Here is an 18,132-nt window from a genome sequence, read left to right on the forward strand (position 1 = left end):
CAGCTTGAGTCATTTCAGGATTTAAGTTGCTTGTCCTTTTCTATAGATAAAGCAGTTCCTTAAAATACATAGAAAGCTAATAATCATATGATCTGCCAGAACTGCCCCATGATTCACCGAAGGTCATGGCAAGTGTATTCCAATTGCCTTATGTATGTGGTGAGGTCAAATTTGAGCACATTCTACTGTCCCCAAAGTCTCATTGTCTGAGTAAATATTAGTTTATCTCTAACTCATTGACTACACCAAAATGCTGTGCTGATGGAATAGGAGTAGACTCCTCATTCTCGCTCAAGGCGGCTGTTCTTAGTGTAGCTGTTCAGGCAGGTAGTCTCCTCCTTTTGAAGTGTTTACAACATAAAAAGTATAGTGGTGTAATGTGTAGCCATCTCTGACTGAGAGTTCAAATTACTAAAACACGGCTTTGGCATTTTTATTGAAAAAGATATCAATTAGGAATTTTTAACCAGTAAATTTCTAAATCATTTTTTGACATAAAGCATTATTTCATAACCAGATAATCTTGACTTTATCAAAAGTAAATGATGGGAGGCCAGAAGCAGGTAGAAATAGTCAAGTCTAGAGCTAACAAAGGCATGGATGAAGGTTTCAGTAGCAAGGAGAGACTGAGATGCCGGTGTATTCCGGGCATGGCACAGATATGTGACCAGAAACTACTTCCATCGGCAGATTCGACACCGAGGCTCTGTGCACTCTGGTTCAATCTTAGCCAGAGATTGAGATGGACTAAGAATCATAGAATCCTTACAGTGTGGATGCAGGCCATTCGGCCCATCGAGTCCGCACCGACCCTCTGAACTACATCCCACCCATACCCATTCTCCCCTACCCCATCCCTGCATTTTCCCATGACTGTGCCTCCTAGAGCAGACATCCCTGGACACCTATGGGCAATTTAGTATGGCTAATCCACCTATCCTGCACATCTCTAGACTTAGTTGCTGGGCAACAGATTTTGTGGCAGAGACCAAAGACAATATCTCTGCTTTCCAAAATTTAGTTGCAGAACATTTCTCTTGGTCCAGTGCCAGGTATTGGTAATTTATATTGATGGAATTGGACTATATATAGATTAATACAAGTCTTGTTCCCCACTCCTCCTAACTGCATTCACCACCTTGACACCAAAATCATCAGATTTTAGGGTTTTATGCAGATTCATGCCATGGCCATTGCACTTTTAGATGGTGGAATCACAGTCATGCTACCTGTGGGTTATTTATAAAGATAAATTCTTGTTAGTCAACTGAAACGATGATCTCTGTTACTGAAGCTAAGTAAATTAAGAATTCACATTATTGGCCTAAGTCATGTGGAGACTTCTGTTTAATCTGATTAATAATTTAAAGGTAGGATTAAAATATCTCTAAGGCCATGTTCTTCTCCTGTCTAGTTTACCATCTTTCTGGTCTTAGGTTGATGAAGCTGTGGTGGTTTTGCAGAGACATCAGGCTCAGAAAGACTTCCTTCAGAAAGCAAATTTGGCTACAGCTACCTCGAAACAGAAGAAATGAGTTGGTGGGACAGCTGTTACAGTCAGAGTGCTGCAGCTTGCACCAAGGAACTGATGTGTGATTAATTTACTGCAAGGTCTCAGCTGCAAAGTGGATTCACGCACCACTCTTGCATTTCCACAGTTTGCGGTGGTAGAAATCTGATGACTCGCAGGTGAATTTGGAAGCCAGTTGACGTTAATCAGATATGTAGCAAACAAAAACTGCCCACCGTCCAGCACTGGTGAGCGCTGAATTCTCAATCTCACTTGGAGAGGCCAGGTGTATAACTAAGGATGGAACTATCATGATATACTGGGAGATGTTTGAGACCGGAGTTAAGATACACTGTTGAAGCACAAAAAACACCGAGTCTAACCCTGCATTAAAACTGAAAGTGCTGGTACTGGATGTGATGAAATGAAAACTTGTACATTCCCCAGTACGGAAATTCTTCATTTTGACTAATTCACCTTTAAAAATGGGAATTTTTAATAGATGTATATATTTTTTTTGAAAGCCATAAGTAGAATCAGTTTTTTTTTTACTTTGACCTTTTGGCTGTGGCACCATCATTCCTCAGTACACAGCACATTTTGTAAGTACAGTTTTAAGATTGTTTTATACTTTGAAATACATTTTAGTATTTGGAGTCATAAATCTTTGTCTGAGTCGTTGGAAGGTTTCCAAGCATGTTGATGGCATGTGTAGCTGCACAGCTTAGAGAGAACATTGATGGAAGTGATTTTCCATGAATTTGGCCAATTAGTAGCTAGAATTTGGCCATGCCATCCAATTAAGGATGGCGGGCAGACTTGCAAATATGCAGCTATTTTCTCACAACAGAAAGAGGGGCAGCAGGTTCCCTCCCTCCCTGTCTTTTTAAAAAAAAAAATTGTAATAGCCAATTTGGCTAGACATGTTTGATTACCTCTGACTCAGATAAAAGCTGCAGAGTCTCAGGGATGGGAAATGCCCAGAATATTCAGTGCCAGTATAAGTCAGAGCAACTTTGTTCCTTTCCAGGTTTCCTTTATTGCAAAGTCATTCCATTTAGAACTTGCGTCCATCAGTTACACAGTTGTCAGCCTCCAGTCTGATTGCTGCGGATGTTTTGATTTACTACTTTTTTGGTTAACAAACTGATGAAAAACCCATATAATTGTGTCATTGAATTGAACTGAGCTCCATGGTTCTGAGGTACTCGGGCTGAATTTTCCCAGAATGTAAGCAGGGCAGTGTCCCTTGATTATTTGTTTGACCAATTGTTGGGATGCTGGGCCTATCAAACACTAAATGTTTATGATTACAGTTTGTTAAACAAAGATGCCCAGAGCATGATGTGAATGCTTTGTACTGGTGTTTGTGACATGCTAATGAATTATTCTGAATACTTGACCCAATTTTTCTGCTAAATGGAGACCTCAGCAGCTGTACTCAATGATAGCAGAGGCACGGAAATATTTTTCGCAAGGTGTGTGTTTTATTGTCAGTCATATATTTGTACCCAATGCTGCCTCTTTGTGTTTATATGAAGTGTGATTTATTTTTAAATAAAATATGTATTTGTATGTGAGTTCATCCTCGTGGGCTGTGATTGATTCAAATAAAACATTTTGCAGTCTCAGGGTATGGGCCATACCTGGCAAAGCCTACATTTATGCCCATTCTGTAGATGGTGCCTACTGTAGCCGCAGTACTCCAGTGATGGAGGGATTGGATGGTTACATTGGTGAATATTGCCCTAATCTGAGTACTGGTTTGATCTGAAGAGTGTTGAGATTTTTGGGTTGTTGCATCATCCAGGCAAGTGGAGAGTATTCCATCACGATTCTATTATGCCTTGTGAAAGGGTTTTTTTTGGGAGTTGTTGGCCATGAGATGAACCATTCACCACAGATTCTGATTCTAACCTACTCTTGCAACTTTATTTATATAGCTGGTCAAGGGTGTAGGTTTGCTCGCTGATATCCAGACATTTCCTAGAGGCCTGGCACTCCAACCACAATGCCATAAACAAACACATAGATCTAGATACCATCTATCAACCCCTCAGAAAATGAACAGGAAATGACATCACCACAAACCCCAGGTACCCCATCCAGGATAAACATATAAATAGAAAGCAGGAGACAACAGCTTCGCTTCACTTGGAGGTCGCCACTGATGATGTTACCTAGCCAGGTAATGAAACGTCTGGATTTCAAACCTACAGCTCAGCAAGCAAACCTACACCCTAAACCTCAACCTGAGCTATAAACCTTGCAAAGCTGGTCTAATTAGGCTTCTGATCCATAATGATCCTCAGGTTGTTGTCAATAGGCATTTTCACATTAGTAATGCCATCAAATGTTGTTTGACTCATGGTGCTGAACTGCAGGCTTAGACAATGTATAAATTGACTGTCACAACACAGGAACACCTCCATCTGGCTTTGGCGCATGACTTGCTTCATCAGGAAGAATATAAAGTTGAAAGGTGAGGTATATTAAGTTCTATAGCATCTGGGTGCATGTCACTCAAGTGCTGCTTGGTACATAAAAGAATAAATTAAGAAAAGATGAGAAAGGTAGCTCAAAATAGTTGGTTTGTTAATGTTTTGATGTTTTTCCTGTTGAATAAGTGTCGCTACACAATGAAGTCTTATCACAGGACACACGCTGCTACTTCTGGTGTTTATGTCACTGTAATACTTAGCCAAAACTGCTGTGCTTTCAGAAGTGATCCTTGGTTTCTCTATTGCTAATTTGGCTTCCAAATACTTTTCAATGTGAAAAAGCCCTTCTTACAAAATACCAGAATAGTACTGCATCCACATGTCTCTCGGTGACCTGATCTAAACAACACTTTCTAATAATTTATTGTAGCTGTTCATTACCCTTTCTGTGAAGACTTCTATATGTTCCCTACATTTTGACTGTCCCAGCCCTGAACCAGAGTCTTCTGTTGATCTTTGCTTTGAGAATTTACTCACTTAACCATCTTATACAGCTTGATATGGTCTGGTATATTTTATTTTGGATCTATGTAGTGGTGTATAACAAGTTTTATTCACATTCAGTTCGTGCTCCCAGCTCTGACTTCCACTTCCTTCTACTGTTTGTTTATTTTCTCTAAGGAAATAAATCTGTAACTTTAGCCCTTCGACCTAGAAAAGAGGCTTTGCAGAGCAACCTGTATGTAGTTTTCAATTCTTGTGTGTTTGGTTGGTATCAGCACTGATTATAATCACAAAATTAAATACAGTAAACGTGAACATGACATCCAGGTGGATCTGTAATAGCTTTTTTCTAGGTCAAAGCACTACACTTTCTATGATCTATCTGCTTTCAAGATGTTTACCCCATGCTTTTGCTCCCACTCTTAGTCCCCAGAGCCTTCCTACTGTCTCTACCCCTGCCCTCAGTCCATATTCAACAACCCTCCAGCACAGCCCCTCAAACAACATGCAGTTAGTTGTGTCCGTATGGACCTACATCTCCCACCAGGTGGATCCAGGTCAATTGAAAACTTCACCGAGTGAATGCAATTTTTACATGGTCTGTATTTACAATTTCTGTCATTCAGATTAAATTGCATTTCTATGGTTTTACATTTATTGGTACACAATTTCTACTTAATACCTGAAAACTGTTTTCTGCCAAGCAACGACCTGAAATAACAATCATAGAAAACACTTGAGAAACAGCAGGTCTGGCAGCATCTCGGGAGAGAAACAGAGTTAAGATTTTGTCCTTGGGTATGACTTCAGATCTGCAAGAAGTTGGAAAATGGAGGTTTTGATTTTTTTTTTTAGGCAGAAGCAGTATAGGGGCAACAGATGGTGTAGAGGCCTGATGCAAAAGACAAAGCCTTCCAATAGGTTTGAGAGTGAAATAGAGATGTAAAACATTTGTAAATTAAGCTGTGAAAAGGTGAAACTGGGTCCTTTTGGCTGAAAGCAAGTATACAAGATACAAACAAGAGAGGCCTGTAGGGCTGGGAAGGGGGAATCCAAGACACAATGGAGGTTAGATGTCATGATGCCAGGCTGTGAAGCTGTGGAATTGAGTGTTGAGGTCTCTAGGCTGTAAAATGCCCAAGTAAAAAAAAAGGCCATGTTCCTCGAGCCTGTGATGGAACATTGCAGTAGATCCTGGATAAAAATGTTAGCATGAGAGCGATGTGGCTTGCTTGAAATGGCCACACATCTGGAAGGTCATTCCAATTTTAATAGACAGAGTGAAGGTGTTCCGCAGCATAGTCACCCAGATTGTTTGTTCCCTGTGTAAAGGAGAGTTGAAATATTAACGAGTAAACTGTTATTTTATGTTTAGCAATTTATTTCTGCTACAAATACAGATTTTTGATTAGCACATTGCATCTTTGCAAGGAGAAATTGTCACAGGAACCTAACTCTGACTGTAACATTGATTCCTATTGGAAACCAAGGTTCATGATGTTCAGGTAATCATCCGCAACTTTGTGAGGACTTATTGTAGTTTATTTGAAATTGACTTATGCATTTTGTCCAGTTGAGGCGAGCGTGCACTCATGTATCAGGTTGCAATGAATGAGAGGTGATCCCATTGAAACCTACTTAAAGGCATAGACAGGGTAGATGCAGGTAGGATGTTTCCCAGGTTGGGGAATCCCGAACCGGGGTGTGAGGGTGGGTACATGTTTAAAAGGAAAGGCTTGTCATTGAGGACAGATTTGAGGGATTTTTCTTGTCAGATGGTGATGAATCTTTGGAATTGGAGTTATGATGTGAAGGTGCCGGTGTTGGACTGTGGTGGACAAAGTTTAAAAATCACACAACCCCAGGTTGTAGTCCAACAGGCTTATTTGGAAGTGCTAGCTTTCGGAGTGCTGCTCCTTCATGTTCATCAGGCAACCACCTGATGAAGGAGGAGCGATCCGAAAGCTAGTGCTTCCAAATAAACCTGTTGGACTATAACCTGGTGTTGTGATTTTTAACCTTATGGAGATAGTATGAGTAAAAGGCTTTGAAGTGTTTGATTAGCCATGATCGTGTGGAATGCCAGACCAGTATCGACAGGCTGAGTGGCCTACTCCTGTTCCCATGTTCCCACCAATAGCAGGCTTCTAGGAAAAGAATAATGAAGCATCTACGTTTCCTAGCAATTCTAATTTTAAATGTCTCTGACTGAATATATAACTTTCTGTCTCGAACTCCCTGGAACATTCAGTCTCCTTTCTTTTCCTTAACCTTAAATAGTGTGCCTCCTTGGTATTGGCTCCTTTAATACATGTTTTAATATAGATGTTTCTTCCATAATCAAAAGCTTAATTTTGTGCTCTTTATTCACCTGAGTATTGTGTGTGTGTGTGTGTTGCGTTGGGGGGAAATGGTGGAGTGTGGAAAATGTATTTATTTTTTGAATACAAATCCTTGAAGCCGTCTTGTTTGCTTAGTTTAAGGTAATTTGCCCACCACTTAAAGGACACATTCCTTGGTAATGTTCAGCGTTGCTTGTGTCTCCCCGCAATTGTATAAGGGATTTGTACAACCGGTGAAGGTTTCTGCCCGGGGCCTTGGCTTATCCTGAACCTATTTCCTAAGGTTCATTCTCACCATGTCAGTTCAAAACTGCAATCTGACAGATAGGATTTGTTAAGAGGACCTTGTTAATGATTTCCTTTTTTTTCCCATTCCTTGAGCAACAGGAAGTTTGCTCCAAATGGGGCACTAAGATGGAAGGTGGGTTGAACAGGTCACCGTGGAGTTGGTAAGTGATGTGCAGCATGGATGGTTTCAGCCAGCTTGTGGTTTTCTGCCACTCTGATGTGTAGGGGGGTGATGGTTGTGAGGGCATGGAGCCAGGGGAGGTGGATTGACTGGAGGGTCCACATTGTTGCATTCAGTGCCAACAAGACGTGTGTGTGAGATGACCCTTGCTGGCAGGTGCACCGTCCTCTGCTGTGGAGTGTGATAGGTAATAGCAAGGACTGCAGATGCTGGAAACCAGATTCTAGATTAGAGTGGTGCTGGAAAAGCACAGCAGTTCAGGCAGTATCCTAGGAACGGGAAAATCGACGTTTCTGGCAAAAGCCCTTCATCAGGAATAGAGTGATAGGCAAATGCTGAGGACTGGAGGGTTTTGGTAGCAGCATCCCAATGAGATTTGGTTAATGGGTCACTTCTGGTTTTGATCATTGCTGTTACTGCTTTCCTCAGATGTTCCTGGGAGGACAAAGTCCTGTCTCGAGTCACTCCCAAGTATGTTGGGTTGGAGTCTGACCATCCATGTAGATATACAATAAGGTTTTGGCTTTCTGGGAGTGGAATACACTGGATTTGATTTTGGGGGAATTCAGTGTGAGATGCCATGACCTGCAGTAGTCTGTCTGCTCTTAACATGTTCATAAAGGCCTGGACCATGGTTTGGAAGGAGGAAGCTTGGTTCATACAACAGAAGTCACCAGCATGGAGTAGCTTGTGACACCTGGTTGTTGACAGGCCATTTGTATACAATAGCTGGAGCTAGCACTGAGCCCTGTGGTAGGCCGTGGGCCACTCTGCTCTGTATACTTCGCTCTTACCCAAACGGGACTCTAGATCAACTGCTGCAAAGAGATGTTTCAATGACTGCCTTGACCCAGATTGAAATCACTGTGGAGAGCTTTAGGAGCCACCATTGTGCCACATTGTAAATTCAGCAGCTGGTGGGGTGGAGGTTGGGAGGTGGTCCACCAGCACTATGCCTGCCTTCAAGTTCCTTTGGAAGCCATTTTTGTCATAGGTGCTATGTGTTAGAACTTGTTCATGAACGGTGCATGTGAAATTAATCCACTTTAACCAGAAGAATGGAAAGTGGATTTTATTTTAAAAAGGTGTGAAACAAGTTTTAATGCAGAAGGAATTGGGGATCCTTGTTCATGAATCTCAGGTAAGCTAACATAACAAGCAGTTAGAAAGGCAATGGTATGTTTGCCTTCCTAGCAAAGAGTGGAGCATAAGAGTAAGGAAGTCTTGCTTTGGTGAGACTACACTTGGAGTACAATATGCAGTTTGGTGGTCTCGCCTCAGTGTGCAAAGAAGGTCTTGAGTGGAAAGGGTTGTCCTACAATTAAGAGAATGTGCAGATTAAGCCTAGATTCCATGTAGTTTAGAAGAATGAAAGATGATCTTACTGAAATATACAAGATTCTTAAAGATGTTGGCAGGAAGCATGTTGAAAGGTTGTTTTCCCTGTTGGAGTATGGAACCAGGGAATTAACAACTTCAAGATATGGACTCAGGTGACAAATTCTTTCAGGCAGAGGGTTATGAATCTTTGAAACATTATTCAGAAGTTGTATGGATGTGCAATTAATGCATACATTGTGGATTTTTGGTTACTAAGGGAGATGGTATGGAGGTAGTTTCACTTTTTCCACACTGTCATTGATGTGCAGCTAAGATCTTATTGAACAGTGGAGCAGACTCTAGTGTTTTGGCCTTCTCCTGCTTGTATTCCTTATGTTCTTCTGTCATACCCTTAAAAGATAATCAAAATGAATTGATGAACCAATTGATAAAAACCTGACCGGTTATAGATGGTGGAATCTCAGTATTATTAGCAGCTTGGTGACTATAAACCACTCCCTGGAATGATTTATTCGGGATATTACTAACACATGTCACAGCCACCCATGGTATAAGTCATTGTCCGAGCAGACAGACTAAGCAGAAAATGTTGGTTTATAGTCTTCAATTTGGTAAGACGCTTGCACCAAGTCCATTATTTATATTTAATCAGACATCAGTGCTCTTCAAGTTTCAATTGCATATTGTTCAATATATTTTGTTTTAAACTAAATATTAAAAAAAACAAATTCCCTTTTGTCGAATCTAATGGTATTAGTCTGTACATTGGTACACGGCAGAGTGTGTCAGTGTTGTGAGTGAAACCCACAGCACTGACTTTCCAGGTTGTTTCTACCATAAAGACTCAAACAAAGCCCAAAGTTACTTGTCTTCTGAGTTAAAACATTAATTAGATTGTATTACATTCTTTTGGAGATATTTAAAGGAAATTTTATAAATTAACAGAAAATGTAGAGAGAGTCAGATATTTTTAAATGGTAATAAACAATGTTAGATGTTTCCAAAAGTAACAAAATTGAATATTTTTAATTGCTTCAAACTGCTTATTCCGTGTTGGGCCTGAGTGCAAGGATTCTGGATTGTACACACCCTTCCATCTCTTATATTCCCTTTTCCATCATTAAAAATCTACTCCAAGACAAGGGTTTATTTGAGAGTCTGAACACGATTACCTCATTTCTCAATTAGATTTTGTTTTCCCTAACTCCAGGAGCTTTCTTGCCGATTACTGGGACCAGTACCATTTTCTCTTTTCTGCAGTTGTTAGCAGAACCCAGTGCTCATAAATGAAGAAGTTAAAATGTCACTGCAGGTGTGGGAGAGATTTCTGAATCTTGGTCTCATCACATGGAGTCGATTAATTAGAATATAATCTATTTTTCATTGGCCCACAAGTTGCTGGAATGAACAGCACTATGAGTTGGATTTTTTTCCCCACATCTTTTGCATCTTTCATTATTTGTTTGAAGTATGAATTAATATCCTAGCATCTTATGAATGTCACACCCAGCAGCCAGTTTCCTAATCAGTTAGCTAAACGGTGAAAGACCGAGGGCAAAGGAGGTAAATTAGGGTCAAATCAGTTATAGAAAGAGAAGTAAGGAAGGATTGAGCGAGAGATGGAGGTGCAGTTATAATATTGCTGGATTAGGAATCCTGAAGGCCAGCCTGATATTTAGGGATCAAGTCCCGTGGAAACTGTTGGAGTTTAAATTCAAGCAGTAAATATGCAGTTGAAAGCTAGTCTCAGTCATGGTGGCTATTGATGACAAATAACATTAATTGTTGCAAAACGTCATCTGCTTTTGCTTAATGAAGGAAATCTGCCAGGTTTGGCTGACACATGATCTACAGCAATGTAATTGACTCTTAGCACAATTAAGAATGGACAGAAAGTGTTGTCTTTGTCAGTAATGTACAAATCTGAGGAGAGAAAAAAAAACTAGGAATAATTTACTACTGCAGGAGTGATACTTTGCTGTTTTATTCTCATTTTGGGCCCTACAATTTTAGTTTTAGATATTTTCCTAATCGACCTGTCCAGGGATGTTATTACATACTTTTGGAGGAGGTCGGACTTGAACCCGGGCCTCTTAGCTGAGGACCTAGGAACATTACCACTCAGCACAATAGCCCAAAGTTTCAGTTTTATGTCAAAAGCATGACGTACATCACTGATCAGTTCTTTCCCAGTTTTAAATGCCTTTGTGAGATAATGGATATCAATGGCAACAATTTGTGATTTGCCTTGTTTGGCACAAACTCTGCTTTTTGTTTTACACACTGAAGTTATCAATTGGCTGAAATTATTACATCCATTTCTCGCTCTTGTGTATTCCTCCCAGAATTTTTCCAGTTATATGTTTTGTGGCACTTGCGGGCACTGGAAATTGAGAAGCTGGTCTACTCCACCCACACCCACCCTCTTACCTTCCTCTGGATCTACTTTACAAGAGATGGTGAAACCAAAATAGAAGCTTGCTATGAGCAATTTCAGCTTGTTGAATATTTTTGCTACTGAAAAATGAATGGAAATTTGAGAGAATTTGCTTTTGCACAGGGAAAGTTTGGAAAACATAAACGCTTAACCAAAAGAGACAGTTAAGTCTCTGAACTTTATCGATTTGTATTTCATCAGCTGATTGGAGATGGGATCCAGTCAGCTCAATTTGAAGTCCATGTCCTCCTGAAATATCCAGGGGAATAGCATTCGATCTTAGGCTGATTAATGGCAAGTATCATTAATGCCGTGTAAATACCAAGCAATGAGAAGGTCATCATTGGAGTTATGCTTATTCAGGTAAGTGAACAATATTCCACTCCTGAGTTGTGCCCAGAGAAGATCATTGCTAACATTTAGAGTCTAGCTTGCTCTCTCCATGGATACTGTCTGACCTGCTGTAATTTTCAGCATTTTTTATTTTTCAGTACAGATTTCAGTATCTGCAGTAATTTGTTCCTAAGCGAAGATCATTGTTCCCTTGACACTCAATAGCATCATCATCACAGAATCCCCCAATATCTGTATTCTGGAGGCTATAAGGGCAAGTTGGGTTTTGGGAATTCTGCAGTGAATAATTTCACCCCCTGACACCCCAAAGTCTGACTATTATCTGCAAGGCAAAATTCAGGAGTGGAATATTGTTCACTTAACTGGATAAGCACAACGTGAACATTGGAAATGTTGACATCATTCAGGACAAATAGCCCATGTGAATAGCACACTCTTTACCATCTTTAAACATTCACTTCCTTCATTACCAGGGTACGGTGCATCAGGCTACATTGTTTAAGATATGCTGTAGATGTTCACCTTCACAACCCATTCTTCTGTTACCTAGAAGAACAAGGGCAACAGATATATGGGAACGCCGCTACCTCCGAGTTCCCCTCCAAGCCGCACACCATCCTTGCAACTATATCATCGTTCTTTCACTGTTATTAGGTTACAATCCTCAAATTCCCTTCCTAACAGCACTATGGTGTCCCTATATAGCCCAAGGACTTCAGCGACTCAAGAAACCAGCTTACTATCACCTCCTGAAGGCCAATTAGGGACAAGCAATAATTGCTGGCCCAAACAGCTGCAAGGAAATCCTGGCCTGAAGCTTGAGGGTTGGCAAAATGCTTTGGAAGATGCCAGGAGGAGATACTTTGAATTCCCATCATATTAGCATGGGAAACCAATGCCCACCATAGGATAGCTAATTGTATATATTAATTGCCCAATTATTGGCCAACTTGTCCACTCCTGTGGCATTTGACCAACCCTTGCAGTGGTGACTTGCAGTCAGAAACTTCCAAATAAACCCTACCATTCCTAATGGGATCCTGGTAGGGACTGTCTTTGATGGCTGTTCCATATGCCATCAAAAGGTCCCAGGTGCAATGGCTACCTTCCTGGCTATGGATTGGCTGCTATAAGGCTCACCCTTGACCAATCTCTGGGGCCTGGCGAAAGTAGAAGTCAGTCTTATCTTCGAAGATGACTCTGCATGCTCATGTCCTCTCCTTGCTCCTGCTGCTTCAGCAGGGTCCAGCTGTAATGCTAACCACTGCCAGGATGCAATGCCATTGGCCCTCGAGTCAGGCCACTTATCAGGGTTCTACTGTCACCCTGTGGCAGCACTGCCAACCAACTCAGAAACTCCAGCGCAGTGAGATCATTTCAAATGGAATTAGCAAGGCCTTTGTAATGAGGGAAAGTTATATTGGCATTGAAGGCAGTCCAGAGAAGATTCAAAAGATTGATCCTAGGTTTGGAGGGACTGTCTAGAATTTAGAAGAATGAGAGGAGACCTTCTTGAAATGTACAAGATTCATAGGGGGCTTGACTGGGGAAGTTGTTTCCCCTTGTGCAGTTTAGGACCGGAGAGTATAATCTCAGAATAAGGGGTCCCTCATTGAAGACACAGATGAGGAAGGATTTCTTCTCTCAAAGTGGTGAATCTGTGGAATTTCTTATGCCAAGAGCTGTGGAGGCTGGGTGGTGAAGTATATTTAAGTGTGTTTTTAATTTGTAAGGGAATCTGAGGTATTTGGACAGGCTGGAAAGTGGAATTGCAGATGGATGATCAGATCACAGTGCCACTCTCACCCATTCACAGATCACTCCCAACCCCTCTATCAGTTCTTCTCAGAGTCCCATGGTCACAGAGCTCAATCCCCCTGCCCCCATCAAAGCTCGGTGATTCATTCCAACCCTGGCGATGGTTCTGATAAGATCAATTCCTGAACGTGGGGAGTGGCACTATGACCAGACTCATGCTGGCGCAGCCGATAGAAGCTGTGTTTTCTCTACAGACCCAGCTGGATAGAAAGTCATGTTTTGTGGAACATCACTGTTACTGATTTTCATTCCCTTACAGAAGTGATGTCTTCCCATGCCCCACCATCATAACAGCTGCTGGAAATTGAAGGATTTAGGTTAAAGTATTTAGTGCCAGTTACAGAGCTGGGAATGTCTTTGGCACAGTGGGCTGAATGATCTTCTGATGTTATAATTATACAGTCTAATACATTTCAGCTGCAGCATGGTTATCACACATTAAAATGCTCCATATAGATAGATCACTTTTTAGATAATGTTTACTGTGATGCCGTTGCTTCAGAATCCCATATAGCAGGGTCCTTAAAGTACCAGAGAAATGCCACCACCATTGCTTGGCAAAATCTTTCTAATTCATTGTAAAGAGAGCTGATCTGACAGTAGTGTCCTCTCCCCATTCAATATATTCAGCAGCAAGGTGCTAATCCCTTGAATCCAGCTGCACTTGGTGGAATATGTTGCTGTTGTGCAGGGATGCTGGATTCCTGAAGTGTCTGCTCCATCTGGAATTAGCTTACAGCAGGAGAGTCCAAGGAAGACACCAGTGTCCTTAAAGCAGCCCTGAAGAGACCACACATCCCTGTTGAGTCATGAGATTTTGCTTGACCAATAAAAGGATCACTCGGATGGGGTATTGACCACAAGTCTGTACGGAACACAGAGGAAGTTCAGGTATCCTAAGAAGCACACCAGACTCCACGAACCTCCTATCATTGACCATTTGAGCATTATCTGCTCCACAGGTAACGGTGCCAGAGCATGGATTGGATTTATCACCCGTGAGAAATCCCACTGAAGTAGAGTGGAAACACATCATTTTTGATCACAAGAGACTGCTGATGGAGAAGTTTAGATCCATTGTGAATGTTAACATGCCTTTTCCATTAGCATTTGCAGATCTGTTGTTTTTCCCTGGTTCAGATTTGTAACAGTAGGTCTTTCTTTTCTCCTCTGTTTGGGCTTGCTCATTCGGAAATTTATCCACCAATATCATTTATTGTATCCGTCGCTCCTGATGCGGTCTCCTCTACATTGGGGAGACTGGGTGCCTCCTAGCAGAGCACTTTAGGGAACATCTCTGGGACACCCGCACCAATCAACCACACCGCCCTGTGGCCCAACATTTCAACTCCCCCTTCCACTCAGCCGAGGATGTGGAGGTCCTGGGCCTCCTTCACCACCACTCCCTCACCACCCGACGCCTGGAGGAAGAATGCCTCATCTTCTGCCTCGGAACACTTTAACCCCAGGGCGTCAATGTGGACTTCACCAGTTTCCTCATTTTCCCCTTCCCCCACCTCACCCCAGTTCCAAACTTCCAGCTCAGCACTGTCCCCATGACTTGTCCTACCTGCCTATCTCCTTTTCCACCTATCCACTCCACCCTCCTCTCTGACCTATCACCTTTATCCCCACCCCCATTCACCTATTGTACTCTATGCTACTTTCTCCCCACCCCCACCCTCCTCTCATTTATCTCTCCACCCTTCAGGCACTCTGCCTCTATTCCTGATGAAGGGCTTTGACCCGAAACGTCGATTTTCCTGCATCTTCGGATGCTGCCTGAACTGCTGTGCTTTTCCAGCACCACTCTAATCCATTCTGAAGTTTAGACATACTCTATATAGTTGTCATGCACAGCTATAACCTGCAGGTGGCACAGTTGCTCCATGTGAATTGCGCACTAATACAGTCAACACTCCGTGAACACACTCTGATTAGCTGCAGTTTATTTAAGCTGACAGCTGTTCTCTCGCGCCAACAGTTTTTTGTTGCTGCAAATCAGTGCTGTACTGTCGTCGTTACCTTTCCAGATTGTCACAAGTGCATTCACAGGAATTAGGATAATGGTTAAAATCCGGTTTCCTTAACTTTAGTAGCAGTGAGGGAGATAAAAATAACTGAGGCTTCAGATCATTGGAGAACACAAATCCCAATTCTGTTCAAACCTCAGTTTGGCTGCAGGATCAGTTACAATAGGCAGAGCTTTAATGAAAAATACTTAATTTTGTTTTAGAGCTCTTTTCTGTCTGTGGAAGCTGACCCTGTTCACTTGCCTGTCTTGCTTCATGTTGTATTGCACCTCCCTTATTGCCAGTTGAGACACAGCTACGTGGAAGAGCATGACCAGTATAATAGTAGTGGTTAGCAGTAATAAATGAAAGGGCTGAACTCCAAACATGTAAACCATATCAAAGTGTATGTTCGTCTGATTTCAATACAATCTCTGGGCTTGGCTGGCTTTGTACATCGCTTTGTTCTTGGAGATTTTGAAGCAGTCTGTTTCTTCCTCCTTCCCCAGCAAGACTTTGTCCTCCTTTAAATCTCCTAATATCATTCTGGCTGCATTTGGCTCAATTCCATGTCCTAGATAATCAGAATACAGGCAGACTTGATGATTGGTCCACAGTTTGAAGTATTTGATTAAGATTTAACCCATTACAAAGTTGATTGCAAATGATTTTTCTCAACTTGGAGATGAAGAAGGAACTAACTTGAGTTGACTTCAGAAGGTGTGTTCCTCATGTTGTGGTGATTCCTGGTGCATTAGAACTCCTGCTGTTGTGTTCAACCAGTGCTTATAAATTCATGGTGAGCAGACGGATGCAGAATGAAAGAATATAAGTTCTATCACGTGTGACGATGCCAATGAAATTGTGAACTTTCCACCAGCTATTTTGTGACAGCCTCCGGTGTTGCCTTGGTACAAACAGTGCCAAGCTCTTTCTAAACCAGAATGAAGAGTGCTGCCAACTGGGCCAGCCTGACTTTAAACAAATGGAGATTGTGGGACATTAATGAAAGGAATAAATTAAGGACAAGTAGCAGTTAAGTTCCTTCTTGGACTGTGTACAGGGAAGCACCAAGTGACTTAGTATTAGACACTCAGGCAACTGGAACATGATGTGGTGGGAAAATCCAAAAGCCAGCACCTTCAGTTGCTTTGAACATATCGGAAATGTATTTTTGAAAGCACACATGTTAGTGTTCTGCGACGTCTGGTTTGACTGTTTCTAGGGAAGAATAATTAGTTTTACTGTAAATAATTACAGGGCACACTCACTCTGTAGCTTCCATTGCCAGCTTGAGAGCAGAGCATTTGGAGCAGATTGTTTGAAAGCTCCCTCTTGTACTAACTCTGCCTCTTTAAACGGCCCCAGTTTGAATGATAAACATAAACAACATATTGAATTGATAACTGAAATCAGCTCCAGCCCAGAGAGGGGCACCTTGATTTATTCAAACACATTTGTACCATTAAGTGATATTAGAAATATGTCAGGTTTCCACAAGACCACTGAGCAATGTTAAGATCAAAGGCAGCTGAACTTAATGAGACAATAAATAAAACAGCAGCAACAACCCTCAAACAATTCTCATTCTTTATGATATATATTTATTGCACAATAAATTGTTGAGGTGTCTTTAATGTTCTGACTGTGATGCATCATGCTAAACGTTATTTTATTTATGAAAATCGGTCAGATTTACTGCTTAATCCTTGAGAGGAATGCCAGAAAGGGTGTTCCAAGTCTAGCAGGGGGGTGACTGTGTAGTTCAATCTCTTAGGGTTTCTGAATAAAATCCTTTAATGTGCTGGGTCTGTAATTTGTGTATAATATGGGAGCAATTGTGGCATGGGTTTGTTTCCACTTTAATGAAGTAGCTGTTATATAATATTCCAACAGGTGGTTTTACGTCTTAATAAAAGGGGGACTGAAAATTGTTCAAAACAGATTGCTGCAATGATATCCCACTGCTGATCAGCAGTGCTAAATGTTCCTAAAGCTCTTGCAGAACTGAAGTAAAATTACAAAGCTGCACTCTAAGCATAATGGACAGCAGTGGGGATCATAGCTGGTGCACTGTGAACTTTCTGCAGAGCTGCTTCACTGCAGAAGGCTGGAACCTGCTTTCTGATTGTCCCGAGGAGCTGGCGTACCATAAAACTTCCCAGTATGTGGAGATTCCCTTCGAAATGGAGAACCCAGCTGTTTCCTGTCCCCTCCTTCCTTGCAGGCAGTAATTCATGCTGGGATAGCATTGAATGCCAGCTGCTCTCCAAAATCACGGTGTCAGCCATTGCTCAGTCAGTGGCAGCATACTTACCTCTGAGTCACAAGGTGGTGTGTTCAAAACCCACCCCAGGGACTTTGAAGCTCAGGTTAATAGTTCAGTGACAAACTGAGGGAATGCTGCACTATTGAAGGTGTTGTCCTTCAGATGTGATGTTTAAAAGAGGTCCAGCGTGCAGTCTTCTTTTGGATGTGAAAGATCCAATGCATGAACTTTTCTCTACGCTATTACATTATGCCCTCTTTATTATTGGGACTTTGCAATGTACAAATTGGCTGCTGCGTTTCCTACCTTCCATCTAGCTTGAAGTAACATTTTGAGATAACCTCGAATCAAAAATTGCAAGTTCATTCAAACCTGCTGTTTGATTTGCGAACTTAAAACAATGAGTGCTACCAGGAATTTTAATAAGCTGAGTCTCATTCTGTGCTCATGTGAAGACCAGACACAGAGGGAGGTCAGTGGCGAACTTTCTGTTTTATTTCTACCTTTCAACCAGTGGGTCTGAAGAGTACTTGTTATGTTCTCAATAGGGCTGGTACACTCTGCTCAGATGTGGGAGCTGTTCCAGATCCTCGGAGTCTGAGCAGTGCACCAAGAGATAGTTTTACCCAATGACA

General features: G+C 41.7%; 1 protein-coding gene across 1 annotated transcript in view; it reads left to right on the forward strand.

The window, feature by feature from the left end:
• LOC122562044 (E3 ubiquitin/ISG15 ligase TRIM25-like) overlaps nt 1–3,090 on the forward strand; it is a 42,342-nt gene extending 39,252 nt beyond the window's left edge. Inside the window, exon 12 of the mRNA XM_043714494.2 lies at nt 1,437–3,090. Within this exon, the coding sequence (XP_043570429.2) occupies nt 1,437–1,535 (99 nt within the window). The 3' untranslated portion in view covers nt 1,536–3,090. The remainder of the gene's footprint in view (nt 1–1,436) is intronic.
• The last annotated feature ends 15,042 nt before the right edge of the window (nt 3,091–18,132 follow it).

The sequence above is a fragment of the Chiloscyllium plagiosum genome, unplaced genomic scaffold (assembly GCF_037043375.1).
Source record: "Chiloscyllium plagiosum isolate Xiang-an unplaced genomic scaffold, Cpla_swu_hap1 HiC_scaffold_25, whole genome shotgun sequence".
NCBI classification, from domain to species: domain Eukaryota; kingdom Metazoa; phylum Chordata; class Chondrichthyes; order Orectolobiformes; family Hemiscylliidae; genus Chiloscyllium; species Chiloscyllium plagiosum.